This window comes from Eretmochelys imbricata, chromosome 2 (genome assembly GCF_965152235.1).
Source record: "Eretmochelys imbricata isolate rEreImb1 chromosome 2, rEreImb1.hap1, whole genome shotgun sequence".
In the NCBI taxonomy this organism is placed as follows: domain Eukaryota; kingdom Metazoa; phylum Chordata; order Testudines; family Cheloniidae; genus Eretmochelys; species Eretmochelys imbricata.
The window spans coordinates 192,679,703-192,704,099 of record NC_135573.1 but is presented as its reverse complement, the minus strand read 5'-3'; the positions used below and the strand labels follow the sequence as shown (position 1 = coordinate 192,704,099).

The window sequence follows — 24,397 nt, the reverse complement described above, 5'->3', positions numbered from 1 at the left end:
GTAGGAGTGGGCTGTCTGTCATCCCTTTGCCTGGCAGGTTTGGGCCCTGGTGGCACTCCTAGAAATAACTGTTCTTTGTCATTCAGAAACATGTCCTTTTAAATAAGTACTTTGTGTTTCACCTGGATCAGTACTTTCTGTGCTGCTGGCCGTGAGGGAACAATCATAAGTGAAATTCACCCTTGTGCTGAGGACCAATACAAGGCTTATGCAACAGAGATGTGGTTAAAGACCTCAAAATAACCTTTGTGCTGGCCTTTTGCATAGGAGTTAACTTACCTACTGCAAAGACTTGGAGATCTTCTAGTAGCTGGCCCCCACATGGTAAAGCAAAGAAGGCAGAGTAATTATTTCCTTCTCTATACTGGTCGATTTGCCCAAATGATGAAGCTCTGCTATTTAGAAAAATCTTGCTCAGAATTTCTTGATGCCTTGTTCTCAAGTGCAGTGAGGATTACTTTTATTGTACAGTGTCTGCACCCTCTTCATTTTGTGTTACCTCATGTTGTAATGGGCCAATGCTAACCCGTTTGAAAGCTCCATGAAGAGTTTACAAATCTGATTGAAACAAGTTGCAGAAATAAGACTTGTAGTGGGAAGGAAGGGATCACAGTATAGACGAATCTGATTACTCAGAGGAAATACTGCTGTAACTGTCACAGAATCTAAATGGCGGTGGGTGCAGAAAGTTTGTTTACAGTCCTGTCCTCTACACTTCTGTAAAAGTAATAAAACCTAGGAGTCGATCACCCCATCAACCTTAAGAAAAAGGCAACGCAGAGGCCTGCTTTTCAGTGCCCTCATTGGGCCCCAGTCCTGCCATTTGATTTTTATGGGCAGACCCTACTACCTGTAGAGAGTCCTGTTGATTTCAGTGGGATCCCATCTGGGTAGATCATTACACACTGGGCCAAACTCTGCTTTCTGTTACATCCTGTGAGCAGACATCTTTCTCAAACTGCTCTATAGACACAGTACGTAAAGTCCAAACTTGCACCCACCACCCTGGAGTTTGGCTGTTAATGAAGAAGAGTAATAAGGTAACTAAGATTAGCTGAAACTGTCTCCCCACTAGGCTTAGCTACTCATATGATCCCTCCTTCAGGACTGCTCAGATCATGCCTTTCATCTTCTCTCCCTCCCTTATATCCAGGTGGTAACAAGTTATCGTCCACTCAGTGAGTCAATAGAACTCACTTAGTCGTGGCAAGGTGTTTCAGGCAAATATTGCCATCCTATTACATACCGCTGTGCAGCCCAAGTGACTTCCGTGGATTTGCACAGGTGTAATGGAGAGCAGAATTTTTTATCTCGCTCTTTACAACTCTAAAGAATCTAGGATCATCGAATCATTTTGTCACCACTGGAATCATTAGGAGTTGGCATTGGAGCTAAAGACACAGCCCTTACTTAGCTCTAAATATCTAAAAATCTTCTGCAGAAGCTGCCCACAATCAGTATGTATTTGCAAGGTAAGATGTCCTATCACCATTTTCCAAATTCTTCATGTTATAATAATAATTAATACAAATAAATAACTAATACTCACTTCTTTTTGGAAATGTATCTGGGGCCAAGTCTCTGTGTTAAATTTATATCCATGTACAAGCAAGTAATAGAGGTAGTTTGCTGAAAAGCAGTAGGATCTAGCATATGTTTCTTCAAACTTAGGCAGCATAAATGGAAGCTGACAAATAAAAATAAATACGATCAACATGTACATTAAAATACCAAACACTGTTCTTTTAACTAAGAAGGACTTACATGCAGTACACTTCCCAATCTAATTAGTAACTTACCTGCTGTTTTCAGACACATCCTAAGAAAAATATTATTGTAGGCAAATAGACATGGCAATTTAATGGGAAGTGACTATGCTGTTGATGTATTTGTACTGTAAACAATAATTAAAAATAAAACTTTCATGAAAGAAAATGTAGTGACTAACAATTTCAATCTATCTGATCCTTGTAGCATATCTAAAATTGTGGTAATAAATTTCAGGGGCAAAGCTCTTCAAGAAGATTGCACAGTCATCCTAAGTGTGACAACAAGTGATCAGATCATAAGGATGTACAATTATAGTTTGGAGTGCTGGCAGAGAACACAGGGCCAGTTTGTGACTCAGCTACCTCAATGTAAATCTGAAATAACGCCATTGAGGTCACTCAAGTTACTGTGAATTTACACTGATGTAGTGAAGATCAGAATATTGTCTGCAGTATATGCTGATGCAGTACAGAAGCACAGATTTGACAAGAGGTTCTGAGAAAGTATGGCTGCTTGACACAAAAAGTCCTGTAGGTCAAATACCGTGCATATCAGTGGGGTGGTTTTTGGTGATCATTTTGGAGTGGGATGCTCTCTGAAGATAGCCAGTGTGGTAACAGCTTGAGTACAAAGTTATGCGTGAAGAGCTAAGATCCCCCACTTCATTTAACACTGACAAGGGTGCTGGTGGGGGCCAGAGGGGCTATGAGAACAGCGAGGTGACCTGAAGAGTACAAGCACAGCAACTGATAAACAATCTTAAAATCAGAGAAGAAATACCAAGCAGCACAGAGCACAAAGCACGGCAGTCTGAACGAGCAATATGACAAGTGGCAGAGTGCCACTTTGGGGCCCAGCATAACTTCACTGCAGGTTTCAAATTTAAGGACCACTCTAAATTACGCTCATTCTCCTGGTGACCGACGAAGAATAAATCTGCCTCCAGGCCCAATCTTGCTCCCATCTAAGTTAATGGAAATGTTGCCATTGACTTAATCTCCAAGTAGGATGAAGTACAAAGTGTACAAAGTACACTTAGTACAAAGAGAAGTGTAGTTCTTTCTGGATTTATTGCATTGAATCCTTACATCAAGATAATGGCTCTTATTAAGCAAACTCTCTCCTCAAAACAAACAAGCAAAAAACCTTGGAATACTGAGGCTCTCCCTGTCTCAAGGGCTCTTCTTAGATATTACTTATGTCCTTTATGGTTTGTAATGTCTAATGATTCCATTGCAATAGGTAGGTACACTAATAAGCATAATTTTTCCTTCCCTACAAGTACCAGCAACAAAGAGCAGACCCCTATGTGACATTTCGGGACTGACCTAGACCAGTAAGCGGGTCTGTCACTGCCTTCCCTGTAACTTTTGGTGCCCTCATGCAGCTTTGGTTCAGATCCCTGACACCAGTAGCCTGCCCACAAGCACAAGGTCTCACCCTGGCTTTCACCAGCTGGTTACTCCTTGCAGGATGACACTAGCAGCCCTTCCAGTCCCAAGTTTCCCCAAATTCATCCTCCCCAAGTTCTTAACTACCAGGCACTCAGATGTTTCCCCTTTGGTTCATCATCCCAAAAGTGTGAACCCCCCCCCCCCCCAGCTGACCATGACACTCTCTCTCTCTCTCTTCCCCCCACCCCCCACATACACAGTTTGCATACCAGAGACTTGCTTGTGGTAAAAATAAATGAAAGATTTATTTAACAGAAAAGCCACAGATTCAAAGATTAAATAGCAAGGGAGAGCAATCATATACAAGTTACACAGTAAAAAAAGAAAGACAGAACCTCAGGTTTTCATACTTTCATATTAGATAAAAATCACTTTTCTAATAAAAGTTATTTTGCCTGTGAACAGTTTCCCAGCATGTCCCCTAGCCATAAAGAAGATCCAGCATTTCATGGACAGCACCCACACCAAGTGACTGTCCCTCAGTTTCTGGACACCTTTCATTTCAACCCCCTTCCATTTTAGAAGACTTCCAGGTTTTTTCCTTCAGTCGCTATAGATATTCAAAAAGTGGGGGAAATCCCCAATTGTCTATAAATTGTCTATATTTCCCTCACTTTTTGAATATATCTTTTATCTATATCTTTTCATTACTTTAATGGTCCACCATAGTTTTTTCCTGAGCTGGACCAATGGATGGGTTCTTAAAACTGGTTTCCTCTGGTTAGGAAGATAGCCCCTTCCTGCCTGATTGCTTTCCTGCCCTGTTCTGAGGTGAGGTTGGAGAGGTTGGAGTTGCACCACAGTTATGACAGTTACAATTGTACACACACACACACACACCCCCCTCAGAATGACCATAGAGTTCAAAACACTACAAGCTTTCATAAAAGACCTTACTCAATATATTTGTGTAGTACAGCAACACTGGCAACAATCAGTTGATTTAACTGCTTATTTTTTGTGGTTTAAATCTTCTGTTGTCCCCTGTGGTGTCTGGACCATGACTGTCACAACCAAATTAAAAAGCAAATACTGAAACACATTCCATATTGTAGTTTTGTGCCAGAGAGGCTTCAATTAGGCTACATTTACACTTAGAGCTGGGGGTGTGATTCACTAACCAGTGCCGCAGCTACACTGTTGTTAAGCATGGGCAGTGGCAAGTGGCAGCACGGACTAGCCACCCAGAGTACATGGACTGGCTGCCCCAAGCACATATCCATGGGATCCAACTGGCTTTGTACACAGGGCAGCTAGCCCGTGCTGCTGCTCACCACTGCCCATGCTACTACGGCTACACTACAACTTTTAGCCTGCTTGATCGATGAGAGCTAGTGTGAGTATGTCTACTCAAGCTGGGAATCACATAACCAGCTGCACGTGTAGACGTAGCATTAAAAACTTTCACCTTGAAGTTGTAAATTGGTCATGTGTAATCACTCATTCTGTAACCATTGAGCTGACATTCAATATAGAAGTTCAGCAAAAGAGCGTCTTCCTGAAAATGTCTTTATTTGTAGACTGATAACTGTAAAGATCTAGATTGTTCAGTACAAGAGTTTTTCCTGGAGAACTGGGCCTGATTCTTATTTACAGTAAGGCTCTTTTATACCACTTACCCACTTTAAGGCCCCTCTATGGTGCCAGAACAGTATAAAGGATCCTGAGTATAGATGAGAGTCAAGCCCTTTGTTTCTTTCTGCTCCATTTGCTGTGATGTGACATGGCAGGTGCACAAGACTCACAGAATGAAATAGAAAATGTATGCATTTTGCCTAGTTCCTTGTTTCACTACAAGTAGGAAACTCAACCCAGGATCCTGGAAAAGTTTCATGAACCTGGGCCATGGTTTAAGTACCCTAGGATTATGTTATAGTTTGGAAGGAACTTGAAACTCAGGGGAAAGGAGGGCAAGAATTCCTATGAACTTTTTAAAAAATTATTCATATGAATCCCTGTGAACAGAGGTGGTTCAGTTTCCTATAGTTCTATGTGATGTGCTCCTTGATCTTTCCCCTTTCCAAATGCAGAAAATTCATACTGACCTGATTCCAGTTCTGTGAGCAGAAAAACCACATACTTGAATTAAAGTCAGCTAGGGGAAAGCGTCCAGTTAAATTCAAAGCATTGGCTGTATAGTAGAATCCTGAAAAGGCCTATAAATAAAACCAGATGAAAGGCACTTTACTCTCAAGATCCTATATAAATCAGAGGTAGGGAAGAAATGCTGCAAAAAGGAACACTGCTTGCAGACTTACCACAAACTTCCCTTTAAGCTTTGGCTGATGGACTCCATTGAATGAACAGTCTTTCCCCTTGTCATTGCAAGCAGTGAAGTTAAACAATAAGGACACCTTCTCCTGGCACAGAGCTGGGTCTCCAGTTCCCCTGAAATTTATGAGTTGGCCTGGGTTGTAATTTGTTGGCCTTAGAGATTCCGTGCAAAGGCTTCCATACAAATGTTTCATCGTTAAAACCGTTTCATAATTCTGAGGATAGCATGGATTATCAGCCTTGGCCTTGTCTCTTGAATTCTGAGGGAAACAGTAAATTTTTTTGTCTTAACAGGAAAGCTTTTAATTTCACGTGAATAGTATTTTAACCATGTGTGTTTGTATTCTCCCATTCTCCTCTCTGCCATAACAAGAGTATTGAATAAAGCATGGTCTAATGATCATTATCATACAAAGTAAATCCTATCTCACAGAATGCACTTGTGAAATAAAGCAAAGATTCACATTTCTAGTTTAATCGCTTAGCAGAATATTTCTTGGCAGAGGGAAGAAAGTAGGCTTACAGGTTAAGTTTTAACAATGGATTCATTCTTGTTATACAAAACAGCTGAACAGCCTGACTCCTAGGGCAGTGGTTCTCAACCAGGGGTACACATACCCCTGAGGGTACGCAGAGGTCTCCCAGGAGGTACATCAACTCATCTAGATATTTGCCTAGTTTTACAATAGGCTACATAAAATGCACTAGCGAAGTCAGTACAAATTGAAATTTCATAGAGACAATGAAATATTTATACTGCTCTAATACTATACACTGAAATGTAAGTACAATAGATTTCATATTTATTTCATATTCCAATGGATTTATTTCATAATTATATGGTAAAATGAAAAAGTAAGCAATTTTTCAGTAATAGTGTGCTGTGACACTTTTGTATTTTTATTTCTGATTTTGTAAGCAAGTAGTTCTTAAGTGAGGTGAAACTTGGGGGTACACATGACAAATCAGACTCCTGAAAGGGGTACAGGAATCTGGAAAGGTGGAGAGCCACTGTCCTAGGAGGTCAAGGCATTAACTGAAAAATAAGTAAACACAATTACAAAACTATCCTCAAAAAGAGACATTAAAAAGAAAAGAAAAATAAGCGATACTCAGTTTGGCTAAATGTATAAAATGAACCCAATATGTTCTGCACAGCAATTAACATAATGGGGCCCTAACTGAGGCCTCTAAGCCATACTGCAATAAGAACTTATAGCAGGAAAGAACATGTTCAGAGTTACTGAATACAAACCAAACAACACAGTTCCTGAATGTACCTGCACTAGTAAGGCTAAGAGCCTTTTCTCTGCTTCATCTCTTCCATAACACTGGAAGCTGTGAGTATACACACTGTACTCATAGCCATACAGCTGCACCTGTAATGTGCTATTGGAGTTCTGCATACACTCTTCTGGGACAAATGATAGTTGAGTGGAGGCTCCTCCTAGATCAAGCGCACCTATAGTCTCTCCTCCATGAGGATGGACCCATCTCCTCCAAAGGGTTTTCTAAAAATTAAACAGGTAAGTTTGAAATGTCATCTGCTTTTCTATGTTCTTTCTTCAAGCTCTTTCACTCATTAAATTACTTTTAAATCTACAATATAGCTGTAATAGTGTAAAACCATCACTCACGAAAAGCTCACTTGTGTGTAAAGCATTGTCTCATCAAGTTTTTTAGTTTAGGGTGATATTTTTTCACAAAGGGAAATGAAGCTGAAGAATGAAGGGAAGGTCGAGCATAACTAAAACTCAGAGAGAGGTATTGCTTAGTGTTCAGAGCACAGGTCAGGCAGCCTCTAATCCTGGTTCTGAAACTGCCTCTGTATGTGAACTTGGACAAATCACTTAATCTTTCTGTATGTGTAAAATGGAAATAATATTCACTTATTTTCCTGACAGAGGTAGTCTGAAGGTAACACTTTACAAACAGTAAGTAAAGTATTAATAAAGGAGAAATAAAATATTAAAAGGTCTGAGATGGCTACAGTGCAAAAGAATAAAGAGACAGGCCAGAAGTGAATGAAGAACAGAGTTGGTAGAGCTGGCAGCAGGAAATTTTTAATGAAAACACTTTTAATGAAAAATGCCATTTTAATCAAAATTGAAACATTTTGGAAAAAAAACACTTTCACAAATTTAGTTTATTAAAAAACAAGGGTTTCAATAGTGTCAAAATATGTCCCGTTTCGACTTTTCAGAATGGACGGTTTTGCTTTTTTATTTTGAAAAAACTTTTCAAAATGAAATTCATTGTTTTTTACATGAAAAACATGTAAAAAGTTTAAAATGGTAGAAATTGGGACTAAATGTTTACATTTTATCAAAGGTTTTTGACCAACCCAAAACATTTTTAAGTTCATTGCAATTCTTTTAATTTGAATTTTGTTTGTTCAATTTCTGAATGAAAATTTTTTTTGAAACAGTGGAATTCCCTATGAAACAGAAAATTGGGTTTCTGCCCAGTAGCTAGAGAGCCAGCTCCTCAGCTGAATGTTCTGTTGAAGTCAATGGAGCTATGGCAATTTACACCAGCTGAGGATCTGCCTGAGAGCTTCTATGAAGGTTTTTATATTTTAAAAATAATTCCATCACTGTAGGTCTTTAAGCAAGACCCATTTATCTGGTGGTTTTTGAGAAGTTATTTGGATTTTTCTAGCCACCTGTTTGCCTGTGTTTGTGTGAAAACAGCAAAACGGCTGTTGGATCTGCAGGTCATCAAAAGGAAAAGTATGCACCCTCCACAATTTTTTAATATTGCCATTATTTATTGAAGGAGTTTTCCTTTTGCACGAGTATGTGTTGTGATGGGAAGGGAGAAGTGAGAACAGACTGCATGCTCCAGCAAACATGTACAGGCAAACTCCTAGAGTAAAATCCTGGCTCCATTGAAGTCAATGGCAAGATTCCCATTGACTTCAATGGGCTAGGATTTCACGCCTAGACTTTTTCCAGTATCACAAGATTGGTGAAAAGTTTAATTTTTTTCAGTTTCATACTGTGTGCCAAAGTCTTCACGAAGCTCAACTCATCTGAACTCCATGTACTAAACTGGCTTCCCAGCATCTGTGGTCCCTTGTGGCCTTAAAAAAAAAAAAACACTAAGAATTTGCCAAGCAGAATTCACAATTTGATCATTAAACTGCCTTCAGTGAAGTCAATGTTGCATGGATGTAAGTGAGGGAAAAATTTGTCCCAGGGTGTGCAATTTTGATATCAGGATATTTGTGTTTTCACCGTGTTCATATACTATCAATTATGTGACTGATTTCTGCAAATGTGTTTGGAGCAAAATATTATTTTGGATTAAGATAATCAAAATCCACTTTGCAAATTGTCATGATCCAATAGTAACTGTTCAATAGGGAAAGTTAATACCATGCAGGAAATTGATTGAATTTTTTATTCTAGCAAGATTAACTAGGCTAATTCTCTCAAATATTTTGGGGAGTAAACACCTGTAATTAACACAACTGAGCACTGAAGATCACTGCTGTATGTTTAATTCCACACACACAATTGAGCTAGAGGTAGGTCTTGTCTATACCTAATTTTTGTACCAGCATAACTATGTCAGTTAAGGGTGGGATTTTTTACCAAGATACTTAACTGGTACAACCCCTAGTATGAATGCAGCTATACTAGTATAAAGTTACCACATATCAGTCTAGATTATCTCCTTTCCTACACAGAAATAGCTATACTGCTATAATCATCTATACCGTGGTATAACTGCATCCCCACTAAGGGGGTTGTACTACGTTAGCTATGCTGATATAGATAGAATGGTACAAATAAAAGTATCAGGATGGAAGATAAAGTCCAAGATGTGGTTGACAAAAATCCAGGAAGCATGACTTTGCTAGTTCAGACATACACAGAGCATGAACGAGAGGGTGGCAGGAAAGAGACCCTGGGAAAGCTGAAGAACTGATAGATGGATTGGATTAAAGAAGATGATAAGCAGGTGGACTTGAGGGCTGCCTGGGATAGACAAAGCTGGAGAATGCTTGCACAATGATCCAGACCCAGATGATGGGATATGGGGAAGAAGTACAGTTTTTGTGTTTAGACTAAGCATTAGATTTTCCATTTAGACAGGAATCTTATTTCTGTATCTTGTTATGAGTTCTACCTTGGCCATCAACATGCCTTTTAAATATTTCCATTGTTCCTAGTTAGGATAAAAACTCTATTCATTTTATTCTCCCTCTATAGCAAAAGCTTGTCTGTGATCTACTTTTGGTGGAAATGTGGAGCCAATGGCTACTCTGTTTTGACATGCATCCCCTCCAAAACTTGTGATTCATAAGCAACAGTATAAAATAAAACATGCATTTTTTTCCACAGACCTCCAAGAACTTGCCCATTAAATAGTTGGCTGTAATCCATCCATACACCCCTTCCTCTTGCCCAGTTATGATTTGAGCACCCCTAAATTCAAAGGGCTGGGATCTGAAGTAGTTTTGAATGGTCCCAAGGACTTCATTGGCTGCCGTTTCGTTTTGCAACCTAAGCAATTCACAAAACACAAAATGCTGAGCATCTGGAAAGACAAGCTTACCTTTATTCTTTTATCAACCTAGTGACTAAAGGAATGCCCATGATTTCCTACTGACAATCTGAGTCCATTTTGGTCTAGAGGGACAGCCTTTAATAAGGAACATCTAAGTTAGATGTACAGCCAGCTTTAGCAAGCACAGCTGGCCTAAAACAACTCTGAAGGTGGTAGAACATTAGCTGTGGGCATATCTACACTGGAGCTGGAAGGTCTAATTGCCATCTTAATCAGACATACCTGCAGTAGCTCTGATCAAGCTAGCATGCTAAAAATAGAAGTGTAGCTGTAGCGGGCTAGCTGCTCCAAATACAATCCCATCTGAGACCCAAGGTACCTACTGGGATGGCTAACTTTTCCCACCACTGCAGCTACACTTCTATTTTTAGCACACTAGCTCAAATCAGAGATGGTGCAGGTATGTCTACTTTAGCTGGAAATTAGATTTTCTAGTTCCAGTGTAGACATATCCTGTGTCCAACAGTTGCCATGTTTACACTGCAAGCACCTGGGTATTTTGTTCCTCACGTAACATTGTATTTAGTGAACTGAGTGCTTATGTGAAAGGTGCTGGCTTAACCATTACGGAGTCTTTATCTCTCTCTTTAGCCACAGAGCCAGGTGCAGCACAGCAAATCTTGTGGGGAAATTTGCATTGCTAATGTGCCTCAACTCTGTTCTGGAGGGATCATCTCCAGCGGTGACAGGGTCGAGTCTCCAGGCCCATTCAAACTATAACTAAAACTGAGAACAAAAAAGCCAGCTAGTGCCTGTCTCAAAAGCCCCATGCATAGATACGGTGCAACCACTTAGCATCACACTCAGGTCTGGTCTACACTGGGGGAAGGGGGGGGGGAAAATCGATCTAAGATACACAACTTCAGCTACAAGAATAGCGTAGCTGAAGTCGACGTATCTTAGATTGACTTAGAATCACTTACTTCACGTCCTTGCGGTGTGGGATCGATGGCCACCACTCCCCCGTCGACTCCGCTTCCGCCTCTTGCCCTGGTGGAGTTCCGGAGTCGACAGCAGAGCGATAAGGGAATAGATTTATCACGTCTACACTAGACGCGATACATCGATCCCCAATAGATCAATCACTACCCGCCGATCTGGCGGATAGTGTAGATGTGGCCTAAGTGTAACTCCTTGTCTCCAGCTAAGTTACCTCAACTATGAATTTGGGCTTGCTACCCTCAAATATGTCCACACAGTTCTCATTTACACAGTGGGATTTGACCCCATGTGCTGAGGATAGAAATTTGGACCTTACATTGCTGTAGTGCAAAGCAAGCAAATACTTCCTTTCAATACAGTAAAACAATATGATAAAAGAAAAGCAGATTGGTTTAAAAATTAGACCAAAAGTTCCAAACCTTTAACTTTACTGGCTGGGTTGAATTTCCTTTTGAGACAGATCAGAATTCCTGGCAAACAGAGAGTTGTCTAACACATTTTTCCATATCAATTTCACATGCAGCTGTTCTATTTACATATATTAAATGTACTGGGGTTTTTTGACCATACCTCAGTAGTCGCATTCCAGCTGTAGCTCCCAGATACGTTGGGATATTTTTATGCAAGCGAGATGGAATTTTCTCCTTTACTTTATTCATGCAGTCGTCAATGGGTTTGACAATTTCTTGAGGGTTATTCCCATAGCTGGATATGCCTGGGCCTAAAAAAGAGCAAGTGGCTGATTTCATTTGTCTTGGGGCCTAGCAACAGAGATCAGAAGAAACAGCTTTTTTTCCCCTTTTAATATTCCATTTTGAAAAGATATTTTATCTTTAAACAAGGACTTAATTTACAAATCTTAATGACTAAAAAAATATGAATGAACATGCCTTCAAGTCTTTTATACAGGGCAGCACTCTTGACACATGACTCATCCCCCATCACTGTCATCCTTTCCACTGTACATAAGCGCAAATTGACAACAGTGCCACATTAATGGGAAAAATATATTACATGTGGCAGGCACAGCAGAAAAATCCACCTACTGGGTGGAAAATACCTCCTGGATCTCCAAAATTATAGAAAACTCCATCCCCATGTGTCCTAAATCATGTGGACTACACCTAACAAACTGGCATATGTCAGACCAGATCTGGAAGTAGCATACTACTGGAAGCAAAATAATGAATTGTGAGCTGCAATTTGACCTTTGACTGGACTTAGTGGCAGCATGGTCCAGTGGAGAGGGACCTGGTCTGGGAATCAAGCAACCAGGGGTCTATTCCTATGTCTACCAATGACCTGCTAAATTACTTTAGACAAGTCGTTTCCCTTTCTTTGCCTTAGTCTACCTATCTGTAAAATGGAGAATAATTCTACTTTATTCAGTGCTTTGAACATCACAACTGAAGTGCACTTGGGGAATGATTATTATTATCATCAGGAGAACTGATTCCCCCAAGAAAACTTGCAAGAGGGCAACATATAGATTTTGGCACTCAGTTACCTAAGAGGCTCATGATCAAATCCAGACTCCAAGGTAGACATGCTAGCTCAGGAACCATCTGGAATAAGGATGTAACCCTACAGCTCTGGTCCTTAGGGGCAATAGAACTATCAGTTACAAATATGAGATTAGTGAAAGCAAGTGACTTAGCCTTCTAAGTGGCTGGCCCCCAGCCATGCGACTTCATCCCACCCGAGTAAAGAAAGACCACAGACCAGACTGCTTCTAGGATGAAATGCAAGCCTCTTCACCATAGCTTTCCAATAGCAGCAATAATTAATCAGAATAATAAAAAGTAAAACAAAAACGCCCATAAAGCAAAGAAAATAAACCTCGACAACATGTTTGGGGGGGGGGGGGAGGTGGACAGAGGAATGAAAAGAGAGAGCTATTAATTATTATTATAGTATACACCCGATTCTCCAAAACCTTGTTATCTGAACCTCTGCATTATCCGAATTCCTTCCTTGTCATTGCTGGGGGACAAGAGAGAAGAGACCCCCAGCTGCGGGGCAGGCCACCTTGCTGCTGAATAGCTTCTGTGGCAGCGCAGAAAGACCTCTGCCACCCCACTGTTGTGAATGAGTAGGGTGTGACTGTGGAACTCCAGAGGGCGGGTGACAATTGATTCCTGCAGGGGAGGCTGCAGTTCTGGTGGGGCAGAGCAGAGCAGAGTCCTGGCCAGGGGTCTTCGCTCCGCCCTGCTAGGAAGGCAGCCTCCCCCCACAACTTTGCACCTGCAACATTTGAAAGGGCAGGCGTGTCAGTGCAGGGAGCCCTCTGCAGCCCTGCTGTGCTGGGAGCGAGTGAACAGGGCCATGACAGTGAAGCTGCAGAGGGATCACTGCGCTGCTGCTCCTGCCCTCCCAATTATCCAAATGAAATCTTTGCCCCGCATGCTATTCAGGAGTATACTGTACTTATTATTTACATGAATGCACATGGGTGGGCAGCATATCAATATCTGGAAGGTGCTCATACAACACAGTGATCACAGCCAGAGTAGAGCCACTGTATAAAGGAATATGGACTGGGTCAGCACTAGGCTGGGCTGCCCAATCGCCACAGGGCTGATGGGAGAAGAATGCAGTGGAGAGTAGATCTCCTCCTATTCCACCACCTCCGGAGGAGGCCTGGAGTGTGTATGCAGCACAGCTGGTGGAGGATTGGGAAGAAGGGAGAAGCATGCTGCTGGTTACCGCTCTCCCTTTCCACACTGTCACCCTACAGACAGGCTGTGTTTGACTCCCCTTCAAACATAGTATCACAGGGACAGCACATATTTGGCTACTGTAGTTTGAGGCACCTTTGTATGGATTCACGCAATACCCCTGTACAGAGTCACCTGGCCCCTTATGCTCTATAATTCTCTTGTCTCTCTTGGGACAAACAAACAAACAACAAAAACAACTTTAAAAGTGCTCCCTCTTGTGTTTTTAGGGCAGCAGAGTGGCTCAGCTTCACGATGCAGCTTTCTCACACCAAAAACCCTAAGGTCAACATTCTTAATTAGCCAAGACATGAGATGTCAATGTGCAGCCACAGATATGCTGTGCAGTGCAGACAGCATGCCACTCCTGCACCTGTAAGGACATAGCACATGGTGCAGTTCTTCCATGTTTTGTTCCTTGTGTAAGCTTAGATTTCTCTACTTTTTTTTTTTATTTCCAGACAAAAGCCAGGATATAGGCTTTTGCATAATCCTCACTGGTGCATGTTCTGGAGAGAGAAGGAAAGGAAAAGTCACCTGTGGAGGTTAGTGCTGATATCATGGATCAGCAAATGTCTGAGGGAGAGATGATTAGTCTCTCTCCATTGTTATAAAACTGATTTTGAATCTCCTCTCTCCCCAGTACACCTAACTTTGCCAAAATTAAACCAATACTCCCCCAAAATGCCAAGCGTTGTCCTGAGCCAAGGGATAATTTCCTTGAAACGTTGTGGGGGTCATCAGGCAAAGCATTTTTCAGATAAGACTGAACGAAAAAAATTCAAAGGTTTATACTTTTATGGATGTTTCCTAGCATTTGTGGGAATATTATAGCTCAGAAATGGTTTGGCAGAGAAACACTGCATTTGATTATTCCTTAACCTTGGGCTAGATTGTAGCAGTCCCCTTGCTCACATAAATGAGCAGTTACTCACACAAATCAGCATATTAGAGTCTCATCCCCAGCTCATAGATGTCAATGGAAAGACGTCCATTGACTTCAGTGATCTTTAGCTTAGGCCCTTAATGAATTAATACTAATAGGCCTTCAATGGGACTATCTGTGTGAGTAACTGCTCACCCATGTGAGGAACAGAAGCTGAGGGATTACAATCTAGCCCAGAGAAAATAAAAGAATGATGCTGGTCACTTTTCTTTCTAATTTTCCTTCAGCTCTCTCATTTTCCTTTCTTTGTGTCACCTGCACGGGCTCCTACTCCTGTTTCTGTATTATCCTGTTGCACAATACGACTGGAGAGAATACTGCCCTGTATCACAGCAAGAGCACTAGAAGAGTTTGTGCATGTAAAGAAATTTTTGTATGGGTTTATACCCAACAGCTGAAATTTCACTTTACACAAGCCATAGCCCAGGCGTGCACATGGGCCTTAGAACATGTGCTTGGATTAAAGCCCGACAAAATAATTAAAAAAAAAAAAATCAGATCCACCGTCTTCCACATGCACGGAGAACATAAAAAAAAAAAAACCACAGTTTGAAGCAGAGCAAAAACTATCTTAAGTGGGCATAAAAGTGCTTCTTCTCCGGGGTCTGCTCTTGAGAGGTACAGAGTATCCTCAGTGGGAGCTGAGGGTGCCCAGCACCTTGCAAAATCAGGCCTTTAAAGAGCCTTGGAAAGTGTAGAGAGCTTTTCTTCTCTCAGATGATTGAATGAATTTCCAGGCTCACTAATGAGTGGCTGACAGCATTGGCTAGATGAAATAAGATGTACATTTTCTGACTGCATACAAGCCATACATTTCTAACAGTGAGCGTAATTAATCACTGAACAATTTACCAAGGGCCATGATGGATTCTCCATCACTGACAATTTTTAAATTAAAATTGGATTTAAGAGATGCTCAGCAATTATTTTGGGGGAGTGTGTTATACAGGGTGTCAGACTAGATCATCATCAGGGTCTCTTCTGGGCCACTCTCTTACCACTTCAAAAGTTATTTTTCCTCCGTTGGTATCCTGCTGTTAATTGATTTATCTTGTTAGACTAACCTAACACTTGGTAAAGCAACCCACATCCTTTCATGTATTTATACCTGCTCCTGTCTCTTTTACTTCCTACATCTGATGAAGTGGGTTCTAGCCCACAAAAGCTTATGCCCAAATAAATTTGTTAGTCTCCAAGGTGCCACAAGGACTCCTCAATTTTTTTGCTGATACAGACTAACATGGCTACCACTGAAACCTGTCTTCTGGGCTTGGAATCTAGGAATCTTCCCCATGCAGCTCTGCAAACACACCAAAGTGCTAACCTGCAACAGCCCTGCTATTCTACTCCTGGGCCTCTCCTGAACACATCATGCTAGTTTTATGCTTAACTTGATGGCTCTGTGATACATAGAAATGTCCACTAGGTGAGACACCTAGCCAAAGTTGAACCTACAAAATAAATAAAGGGAATGTGTGACTTGTGAAGAATAGAGCTTTTCAGTTCAAGACCACATGTTAAACTGACCCAGATTAGCAGTGTTCGAAAGTTATCATCTGCTGGCTGTTCAGTGCCCTATGTGAAATGATTCCAGTCCAGTTCCTAGTGGATTAATATCCACGTCACAAAATCATCCATAATCACAACTCTGGCAGTTTCAGCAGTGAGGTCCAGGAATCCATGAGCATAGAAACTAAACTCTCCTCTCATCACTAGAGGCTCTCTTCAATCAAGAGATTGATGGAGCTGGGAAGTTGGGAGGGTGGAAGGGGGAGAAAGTTTGCACCTATGCTTCCCATGCTCTTGTATCTGTTCTTTAGACAGAGGACTTCAGTTTCCAGGATTCTGAGTCTAGTCTCATTCACAAGCACTGAAGTCACTTATAACAAACTTGTAAAGAAAATAACATTAAAAAAAAAAGTAACTCAGATTTCCAGAAAAGAAAAGCAAATAATGCGCCAAACTGCTAGTACAGCTGGGGCCCTATGTTGCTCCCACTGAAATCAACAGCAGAACTCCAGTAGAAATTGAGCCCCTAATCCTTTCGGAGGAGTTTTACTTTAATTATTTTTACATGAAACAGCTTTTTCAAAGAACAGCTCAAGATACTAGAAGCACTAGACATTAAAGGGTCAGATTGACCGGTACGATCTGGTCCCTCTGTGCCATTCAGGCAGTACAAAGAGGCTAGATTCTAGCCCTAAATGGTCTCCAGAACATTTCTCTCACAAGAACTCTGCTGATGTAAGCCCAGTGGAAGCAGTTCCTGCTCCAGCTGTCCCACCCCACTACGGTGAAAGGGTCATGCTGGGGAAGGAGGAAGCATGTGAGGGGAAAATACCTGAAGGAGCATTGCTCTACTACACAGATCCTCCTCTGTCACAAGTAAAAGCAGCCCACAGGCTACACTAACTACTGCCAGGACCCGTCAGGCTCTGAATAAGGGATCAGTAACTTTTTTGGCGTCACACTGATATTTCCAAATCTCCATATGATCCTCACCTTTCACACTGCACTTGAAGGTTTGGCTTACTATTCCTGTATCATTTTCTTTTTCCGCTGGCCATTCATACAGGTAGACCGTAGTCCGAGATGATCCAGCATCAAGCACTATTCCATACTGAAAAAAAAGGGGTTACAGTTTAAAATCCAAAATTTGTCAGCATTTTGTTTTAAAAAAAAAAAAAAAAAAAAAAACCACCACAAGGTTTTCAGCACCTGTCATTGTGCCCACACATTTACTTAAACACCAAAGGAATGCTTTGACATGTACTAGAGTCATATTAACTAAAAACATCAGGTACTTGGACAATCTGCATGAGTCAGGCCGCAGAGTCTGTGAGTGATTCCTAATGAAAAACTGGTGCATAGTATAGCAAACAAACATGCCACAACTTGTCTATTTTGGTTGCAACTACAATTTCCAGGAGGAGCAGCAGCATGTTACAGATGCTGACAAGTGAAGTGCCATATCAGGCAGAATTCTGCTTTCCCCTTCAGCCATCATAGCCACAAATCACCTCTTTCGATTGACCAAACATTGTCAACTTCCAGGAAATTAACTAGCAGACAAAGCCATCCTTGCTTGATTTTCAGATTGGAAGCATTTACAGCAAACGGAGTATTTAACTTTAATGTAGCATGGTCCCCTGGCATTTCTTTAGATCCATTGTTTAGCACAATCCCATTATTTTAATGGAGAGCATTGGCTGACTGCTCCAATTTAACAGAAGGCTGTATGAAGAATGTGCTTCCTCTGTGCTCACACAAGCAGGTCACAGAATTGGGGAAATATATCTATTTGTGCTCAATCTAAATTGCTCTAAAAATGCAGCTGTTATGGGAGATAATGTAATACCATACTTTGGTGTGTGGATTTCTTTAAGGAGACTCAGATGCTTCATGTATCCTGTCAAATGTATGTTACCGCCCTAGCAATCAGCATTGACATTGTCTGACTTTAAGTGCTAATGTATAATTGTGCAATGCAACTAGAAGCCTGGAGAAGTCTTGCCTGACAGTATCATGAACACAACACAATTATTGTTTCTTTCGGAATACAATCCAAATATACACAGGACACCAATTCCTTCCTTCTTCTGGATGCAGTCTCATACCTGCCGCAAAGCCACTAACATCAATAGCATCACGCTAAGGATGAATGTGTCATTGCATATTTAAATGGTTACACAACATGTACATTTTAATATCTCTCTTATCATAGTGATATCTAAGCAAATAGGATTTCCCTTCCCTTGGGCTTACTCTTTGCCAGGTATTATTATTTTACTTATACTACAGTCCTATCTAGAGGCCCCCTCTGAGATTAGGGCCCCACTGTGCCAGACAATGTACACACACATAGTAAGAGACAGTCCCTGCCTAAAAGAGCTTACAGAGTCTAACTATATAAGACAGATGGGAGAGAGGAAGTATCATTATCTCCATTCACAGAGGACATCACTGAGCCACAGAGAAATTAAGTGACTTGCCCAAGGTCACACATGAAATCTATGTCAGAGCTGGGCATTGAACCCAGCTTTCCCCTGTCCTAGTCTGTTGCCTTAACCACCAGATCATTCTTTGTCCACACAGGTCCATCAATGGCCATTAGCCAGGATGGGCAGTGATTATGTCCCTAGCCTCTGTTTGCCAGAAGCTCGGAATGGGCATCGGGGTGGATCATTTGATGATTACCTGTTCTGTTCATTTCCTCTGAAGCACCTGGCACTGTCCACTGTTGGACGACAGGATACTGAGCTAGATGGACCTTTGGTCTCACCTAGTATGGCCATTCTTATGTTCTTACAGAAAGATCACCTATTGCTAGAACAACATAATTTGAGTCAAAGGTCAAAAAAGACCAGAGCAGCCAAAAAAAAAAAAAAAAAAAAACCATAGTTTTTCTCCCTCTCTTTTTTATTGGGATTTTCACCCACCATTTCCCATCAACTCTAATCATGACCACTCTTTAATATTCAGCAATGATCTATTCATTAGACTATATCGTAGGATTAGTAAGAGAGGGTGGACAAACAAAAATCAAATGAAAGTGAGCTGGAACTCTGCTACTATCTAGTGGAAATGAGAAAGAGTAAAAGAGAGATGACTTGAAGGAAAAAATCATAGAATCACAGAAGTGTAGAACTGGAAGGGACCTCGAGAAGTTACCTAATCCAGTCCCCTGCACTCAAGGCTGGACTATGAAATAACTAAACCATTCCTGACAGGTATTTGTTTAACCTTTTCTTAAAAACTTCCAGTGAGAGATTGCCCACACTTCCTCTGGCTTGTGTGTGTGACCTTGAGCAATTCACTTATTCTCTCAGCTTTAGTTCCCCTATCTATAAAATAGACACCATAATGCTTAGCTCACAGGGGCATTGTGAGACTTTAATTAACTAACACTTGCCTGTAAAACACTTTGAGATTATCAGGTGAAATGCACCGTAGAAATGCACAGTATTATTATTTGATAGAACATTTTAGTCTATTGTTGTTTCCTTATACCCTTTAAAACTTACCTTCAGTCCAGGAGAAAGGACCTCTTTGTGGTTGATCTGAACAAGTGTAACAGCAACAACAACAACTATGCTTAGAAGCAGAAATACCAAAGTGATAATGGTTGAAGTTTTGGAGAGCACCTTGACACCTAAAGTGAAAAGGGAAAATGCATGTAAAGGAGTGCAGGGATCATCACTAAGGGCCACACCCTGCAGCCCATACTCAGGCAAAACTCCCAGTAAAATCACAATGGGAATTTTGCTTAAGTACGAGCTGCAGGATTTGCCAGTAGGAGAGTCTCTACTCTGTTCAGGACCTGGCTGGAAGATGCATTTTGCCACCATTAATCCATCCCTGTAACAAAAAGGTCTCACTTCAGTAGGTGAGTATCACATGTTGCACTGTCTAAAACAATCTAGAGATGAGTTAAGCATTGTATAACAGACATTTTCTAACTAGGAGCTGATGTGTCAGTGAAACACAGGGTATGTTCATGTGCATGTAAATAAATACAGAAAGCATTATCATTGTGTGGTGTCCAAAGTTATGCTAGATGCTTTACACGCTAGTAAAAAGATAAGGTCTCTGTCCTGAAGAGCTTATGAACCAAACCTTAGGGTTAGTATGCACATACACGCTTAAGTTAAGCGTAGCTGTTTTGTGCATTAAAGACAATGCTCTTTCCACGCTCCACTGGAAATGTTCACTAAGGAGTTCAAGGAGGAGGATTTGTTCTGGTTTTCATTTTAATTTCTACTAACCCTTTAGAGCTGCGTGCAGAGGTGGCCCTCACTGGGCAGGCCTCACCTCACTGCCCTCACCCATTTCAGTGCCATGAGGCAGCAACCTCATCCTTCCCCTGTGGAAGGCTCTAGCAGAACCAAGGAGGCATATGGGATGAAGGGGAGTGGAGAGGGCAGGCTGGAAGGGAGTGGGCAGGCTACAAACAGGGCTGGGGGTAGTAAGGGAGCTGCATCAATCATTCTCCCTGCACAAAAGAGATCAGGGAGGAAAGCTGGGAGGTTAACTTCTCCTAGGAGCCCACTCTGGGGTGGGGAACTCCCTTAAAGAGGTGGCTCCTAGAGGCAGGCAGCCACCGGAGACCCAGAGCTGGTGTAGAGGTAGAAGGCCTTTGCGTGGATGGCCATGTGCCCAACTGATCCCAGGACATTCCATGGAGCTTGATGGCCAGATCCTCACTTTCTTCCGCAGGGTGGGGGGAAGGAATTCCCACCCCCAGCTACTAATGGAAGAAAGCAAAGGAAACTCCCCAGGGTGAGGTGGAAAAAGAGAGTATCACTATGTAGCGGTACAATTTGATCCTGTGAAAGGCCCTGGACACTAAAGTTCTCTAACCACAAAACAGATGCAACTCAGACACAGCAACGGTGCAAGTTTCCCATGCTGCCCAAGCTTCTCACACTGACTCCAACCAATATCCCTCCTTCCTGAGAGCATATACTCCTGTTGCGCTCATTACAAAACAAAAACACTTGTCTCAACATCAAAGACTGAGAATTAAAACTCTGGGAAACTTGTGTGCTAGTTTTTCCCCTTGATTTTTTTTTTCTTGAAAACACCTTTACATAACCAGGAGGTGCAGCCCATCGTGCATGTTAGATCATGCAAATATGAAGGGGCTCTGCTCAAAGGAAAGATCTTAGCAATTATGTACTATTATATTGCAAATGTCAGAAGTTTTGTACAGCCAGGTCCTGCTCGTGGACTTAAGTGGGACTGCTCACCCAAGTAAAACAAACAGGATTTTGGCTGCAAGGGCTGCATAGGGAAACAGGCTTGGCTACAAGTGTTGTTAGCAGGGCCAGACTGGCAATTCTGGATGTGCAGGAGCTCTAAAATCTTCTGGGGCAACATGGTAAACAGGGGGGAAAGGGAAGAGGGTTGAAGGATACTTAGAGGTCAAAGGGTCCAAGGAAGACAAGAATTTAGGGGAATATTGCAGCTATAGCAAATTGAAATATAATGTGAGAAGGGCAGATTCTGCTTCTGAATTTCCAATATGTGTATGTTTTCCAGTGCCTGTGTTCTGTCTGCCAGTGACTTATCAAGAGAAACTTCTTTCGGACTCTGTCACGCCACGTAAGCACAGCCAGGTGCTGGGAGCAGCAGCATCCCAAGGAGAGCACACCTGCCACTTGAGGCCTTCAGGAAATACAGTCTACTCCTGCTATTATGCAGGGTCCACTGCACCAATACAGTGTGGACCATGGTCAGGACCACAGCACTGTCTTCTCATGCCCCCTTTGGGACAATCTGTGCACTGGGGGTGCACACAGGGAGCAGTCCCTGTAAGCCCCCCGACTGCAGGGACAGCATGCTTACAAGCCCCGCAAGGTACATGCAAATGATAGAGAAGTCTCTTTAGACTCTATCCCCCACACCAAGCACTCACTCAGAGGCATGTCAGTTAATTGAGACTAACATGCTCAATATCTTATGCACTCATCTAAGTTCTGAAGTTTCTTTATAATGACACACTTATGACCTCTATATTTTAAGGGTTAGCCTCTCACTTCAACACCCCAATTAATTTTCACTAGTACTAATCATAATGAAATTTCTGCATGAAAATCATTAAGCTACCACCAATTACAATAATAGTGGATTTCCGGACAGTTAATTGTTTATTGGTTTACAGGGATTCTGAAATTCAAGGAAGAGTACTGTATAGGAAACATGAGAGTGACAGGACAAAACCCTATTTTTATATCTAAAATATTTGTTATTACCTAGAGGTCAGTTCCTTTAGAACCTATGCTTAAGAGCCATTAATGTTAATGGAAATTATTCATATACATTGGTTTGAAAGCAGACCTCTCATTAGATTAAAAAACCAGTTCTAACAATCCATCTGGGAATGAGAGCTGCTGGGATAAGACCATCTGCCTTTGTAACAAATCCTTCTCCTTGTGTATTTTGCTGATTTGTAAGATTTTCATGATCACAAAATAGCATACAATTGAAAGTTGGGTGAGAGCTAGATTTCTATTTACTCCTCAATAAATATCTTTTCTTCGTGGATCAAAGGATTGACTTGTAGAAATGGAAGAGACTACGTCATTATCAAAGGGTAAATGCTCAAGACAAATTAGTGAATATTTGTACAGAACTTTGAAGGTGTCAAACCCCATTAAAAAGTGAAAATCAATAATTAATTATTCTTATTACTTCAGAGCACCTACTATGACTGTTGAAATATTGTTGTTCTGCTATAGCCTTTTCAGCAGGGAGAAATGCACTCTAATGCTTATATATTTCATGGGTTATACACAATGCACTCTAATGCCTATATATTTAATGGGTTATACACAAATTCCTATGAGCCATATCCTGGCCCTATTGAAGTCAATAGTAAAAATTTCATTGACTTTATTGGTACCAGGATTTGACCCTATCTAAAAGGACTTCACTTTTCAGAAATCTCTTCAATTGGAAGAGTATTATGCAAATAATCATCATGTGTGACATTCCTCTTTTAATCAAGTGTCTCTCCCAGATAAGACAATTTCATTAGAGCATAATTTATAAATCTGGGCCCATTTGTTAGAGGTACACCTTACATTTCATGCCCCAGTGCAGTTAGCTAAACATTTTAATTACATGGTAGCTGGACTGTGCAAGAGTCTAGAAGACTCATGTCTGTGGAACAAATGCACAAGACCATATTCTGCTCACTGTTACACCCAGGCAACCTCCTTGATTACACACGCACAGCAAGAGAACAAAATTCATGCCAATCACGGAAGTTGCAGGAAGGATTAACTTGACCTGTTGACTTCCACAGGACTGCATGAATGTAAGTGAGAGCAGAATTTGGCTCACTCTAGCTAAATTGGTGGATTTTAGGCAAAGAGCCAACAACATAATTTAAATAGATGTTGATGAAATATTAAAGTGCCGTTGCTCTTTATTACTAAAAACAATAACATTCTGGCACAAGTAATAAAGTAAATAGAGGCAACTTTCAGTCCCTATTAAATTAAATATAATGGACCACACACAAATACATTTGAAAGAAAGAACATTTTCTCATTTCCTATAGTTTACTGCAGATAAAAAGAATCAGTTCCGTAAAGGAAAGTTGGCTCAGTGACTAAACCTCTTCATAGTACTGAATGCTGAAGGTTAAATATACATCTATATAAATGCAAACATATATTATAGGTTGAGATTCATTTCTATAATTGACTTGAAACAGCTATGCCAACCTATTTTAGGTACTGACCTGTTTTCCGACACGGCTGGCGAGAAAGTACCGTAAACATCTTTTTTCCAAACTGCATAATGGGAGAAATATACATATTTTTATCATTTAAAAAATAAGAACATGTGATCTTGAGATGAAAGTTTAGTCACAAGATGCAGGGATGGGACTACCAATAACATTAAGATACAGAATTTTAGAATGCCTTAGCTTTTATTTGCAGAGCCTTTTATAGGCCTGTATTCCATTTAGGGGAGAACTGCAGGTTGAAAGAAAATAGTTTCCCAGGGGGAAAAAAAAATCTACAGGTGATATACTAAAGTTTGTGGCTGAATCTCTAGACCTTCTCCAGGTTCACCCATCCCTAAAATACAGCATTACTGGCTAGAACCTCATTAGGAAAGATTCACCTGTATAAGCCATGTAAAACAAACAGTTAAAGTATGCAAGTGTCATCCTACAAAAAAAAAAAAAAAAAAAAATGAGG

The 24,397-nt window shown here is 41.0% G+C and overlaps 1 protein-coding gene across 1 annotated transcript in view; it reads right to left on the bottom strand.

Annotated features, from left to right (window-relative positions):
* The window catches only part of ENTPD3 (ectonucleoside triphosphate diphosphohydrolase 3), a 28,942-nt gene extending 4,971 nt beyond the window's left edge, over positions 1-23,971 (bottom strand). The window contains exons 1-9 of the mRNA XM_077809297.1: positions 23,932-23,971; positions 19,706-19,833; positions 17,184-17,301; positions 11,589-11,739; positions 9,853-10,012; positions 6,779-7,009; positions 5,483-5,758; positions 5,270-5,380; positions 1,550-1,687 (exon numbers count right to left, since the gene is read on the bottom strand). Coding sequence (XP_077665423.1) covers positions 1,550-1,687; positions 5,270-5,380; positions 5,483-5,758; positions 6,779-7,009; positions 9,853-10,012; positions 11,589-11,739; positions 17,184-17,301; positions 19,706-19,833; positions 23,932-23,971 — 1,353 coding nt within the window. The remainder of the gene's footprint in view (positions 1-1,549; positions 1,688-5,269; positions 5,381-5,482; positions 5,759-6,778; positions 7,010-9,852; positions 10,013-11,588; positions 11,740-17,183; positions 17,302-19,705; positions 19,834-23,931) is intronic.
* Between the last annotated feature and the right edge of the window lie 426 nt (positions 23,972-24,397).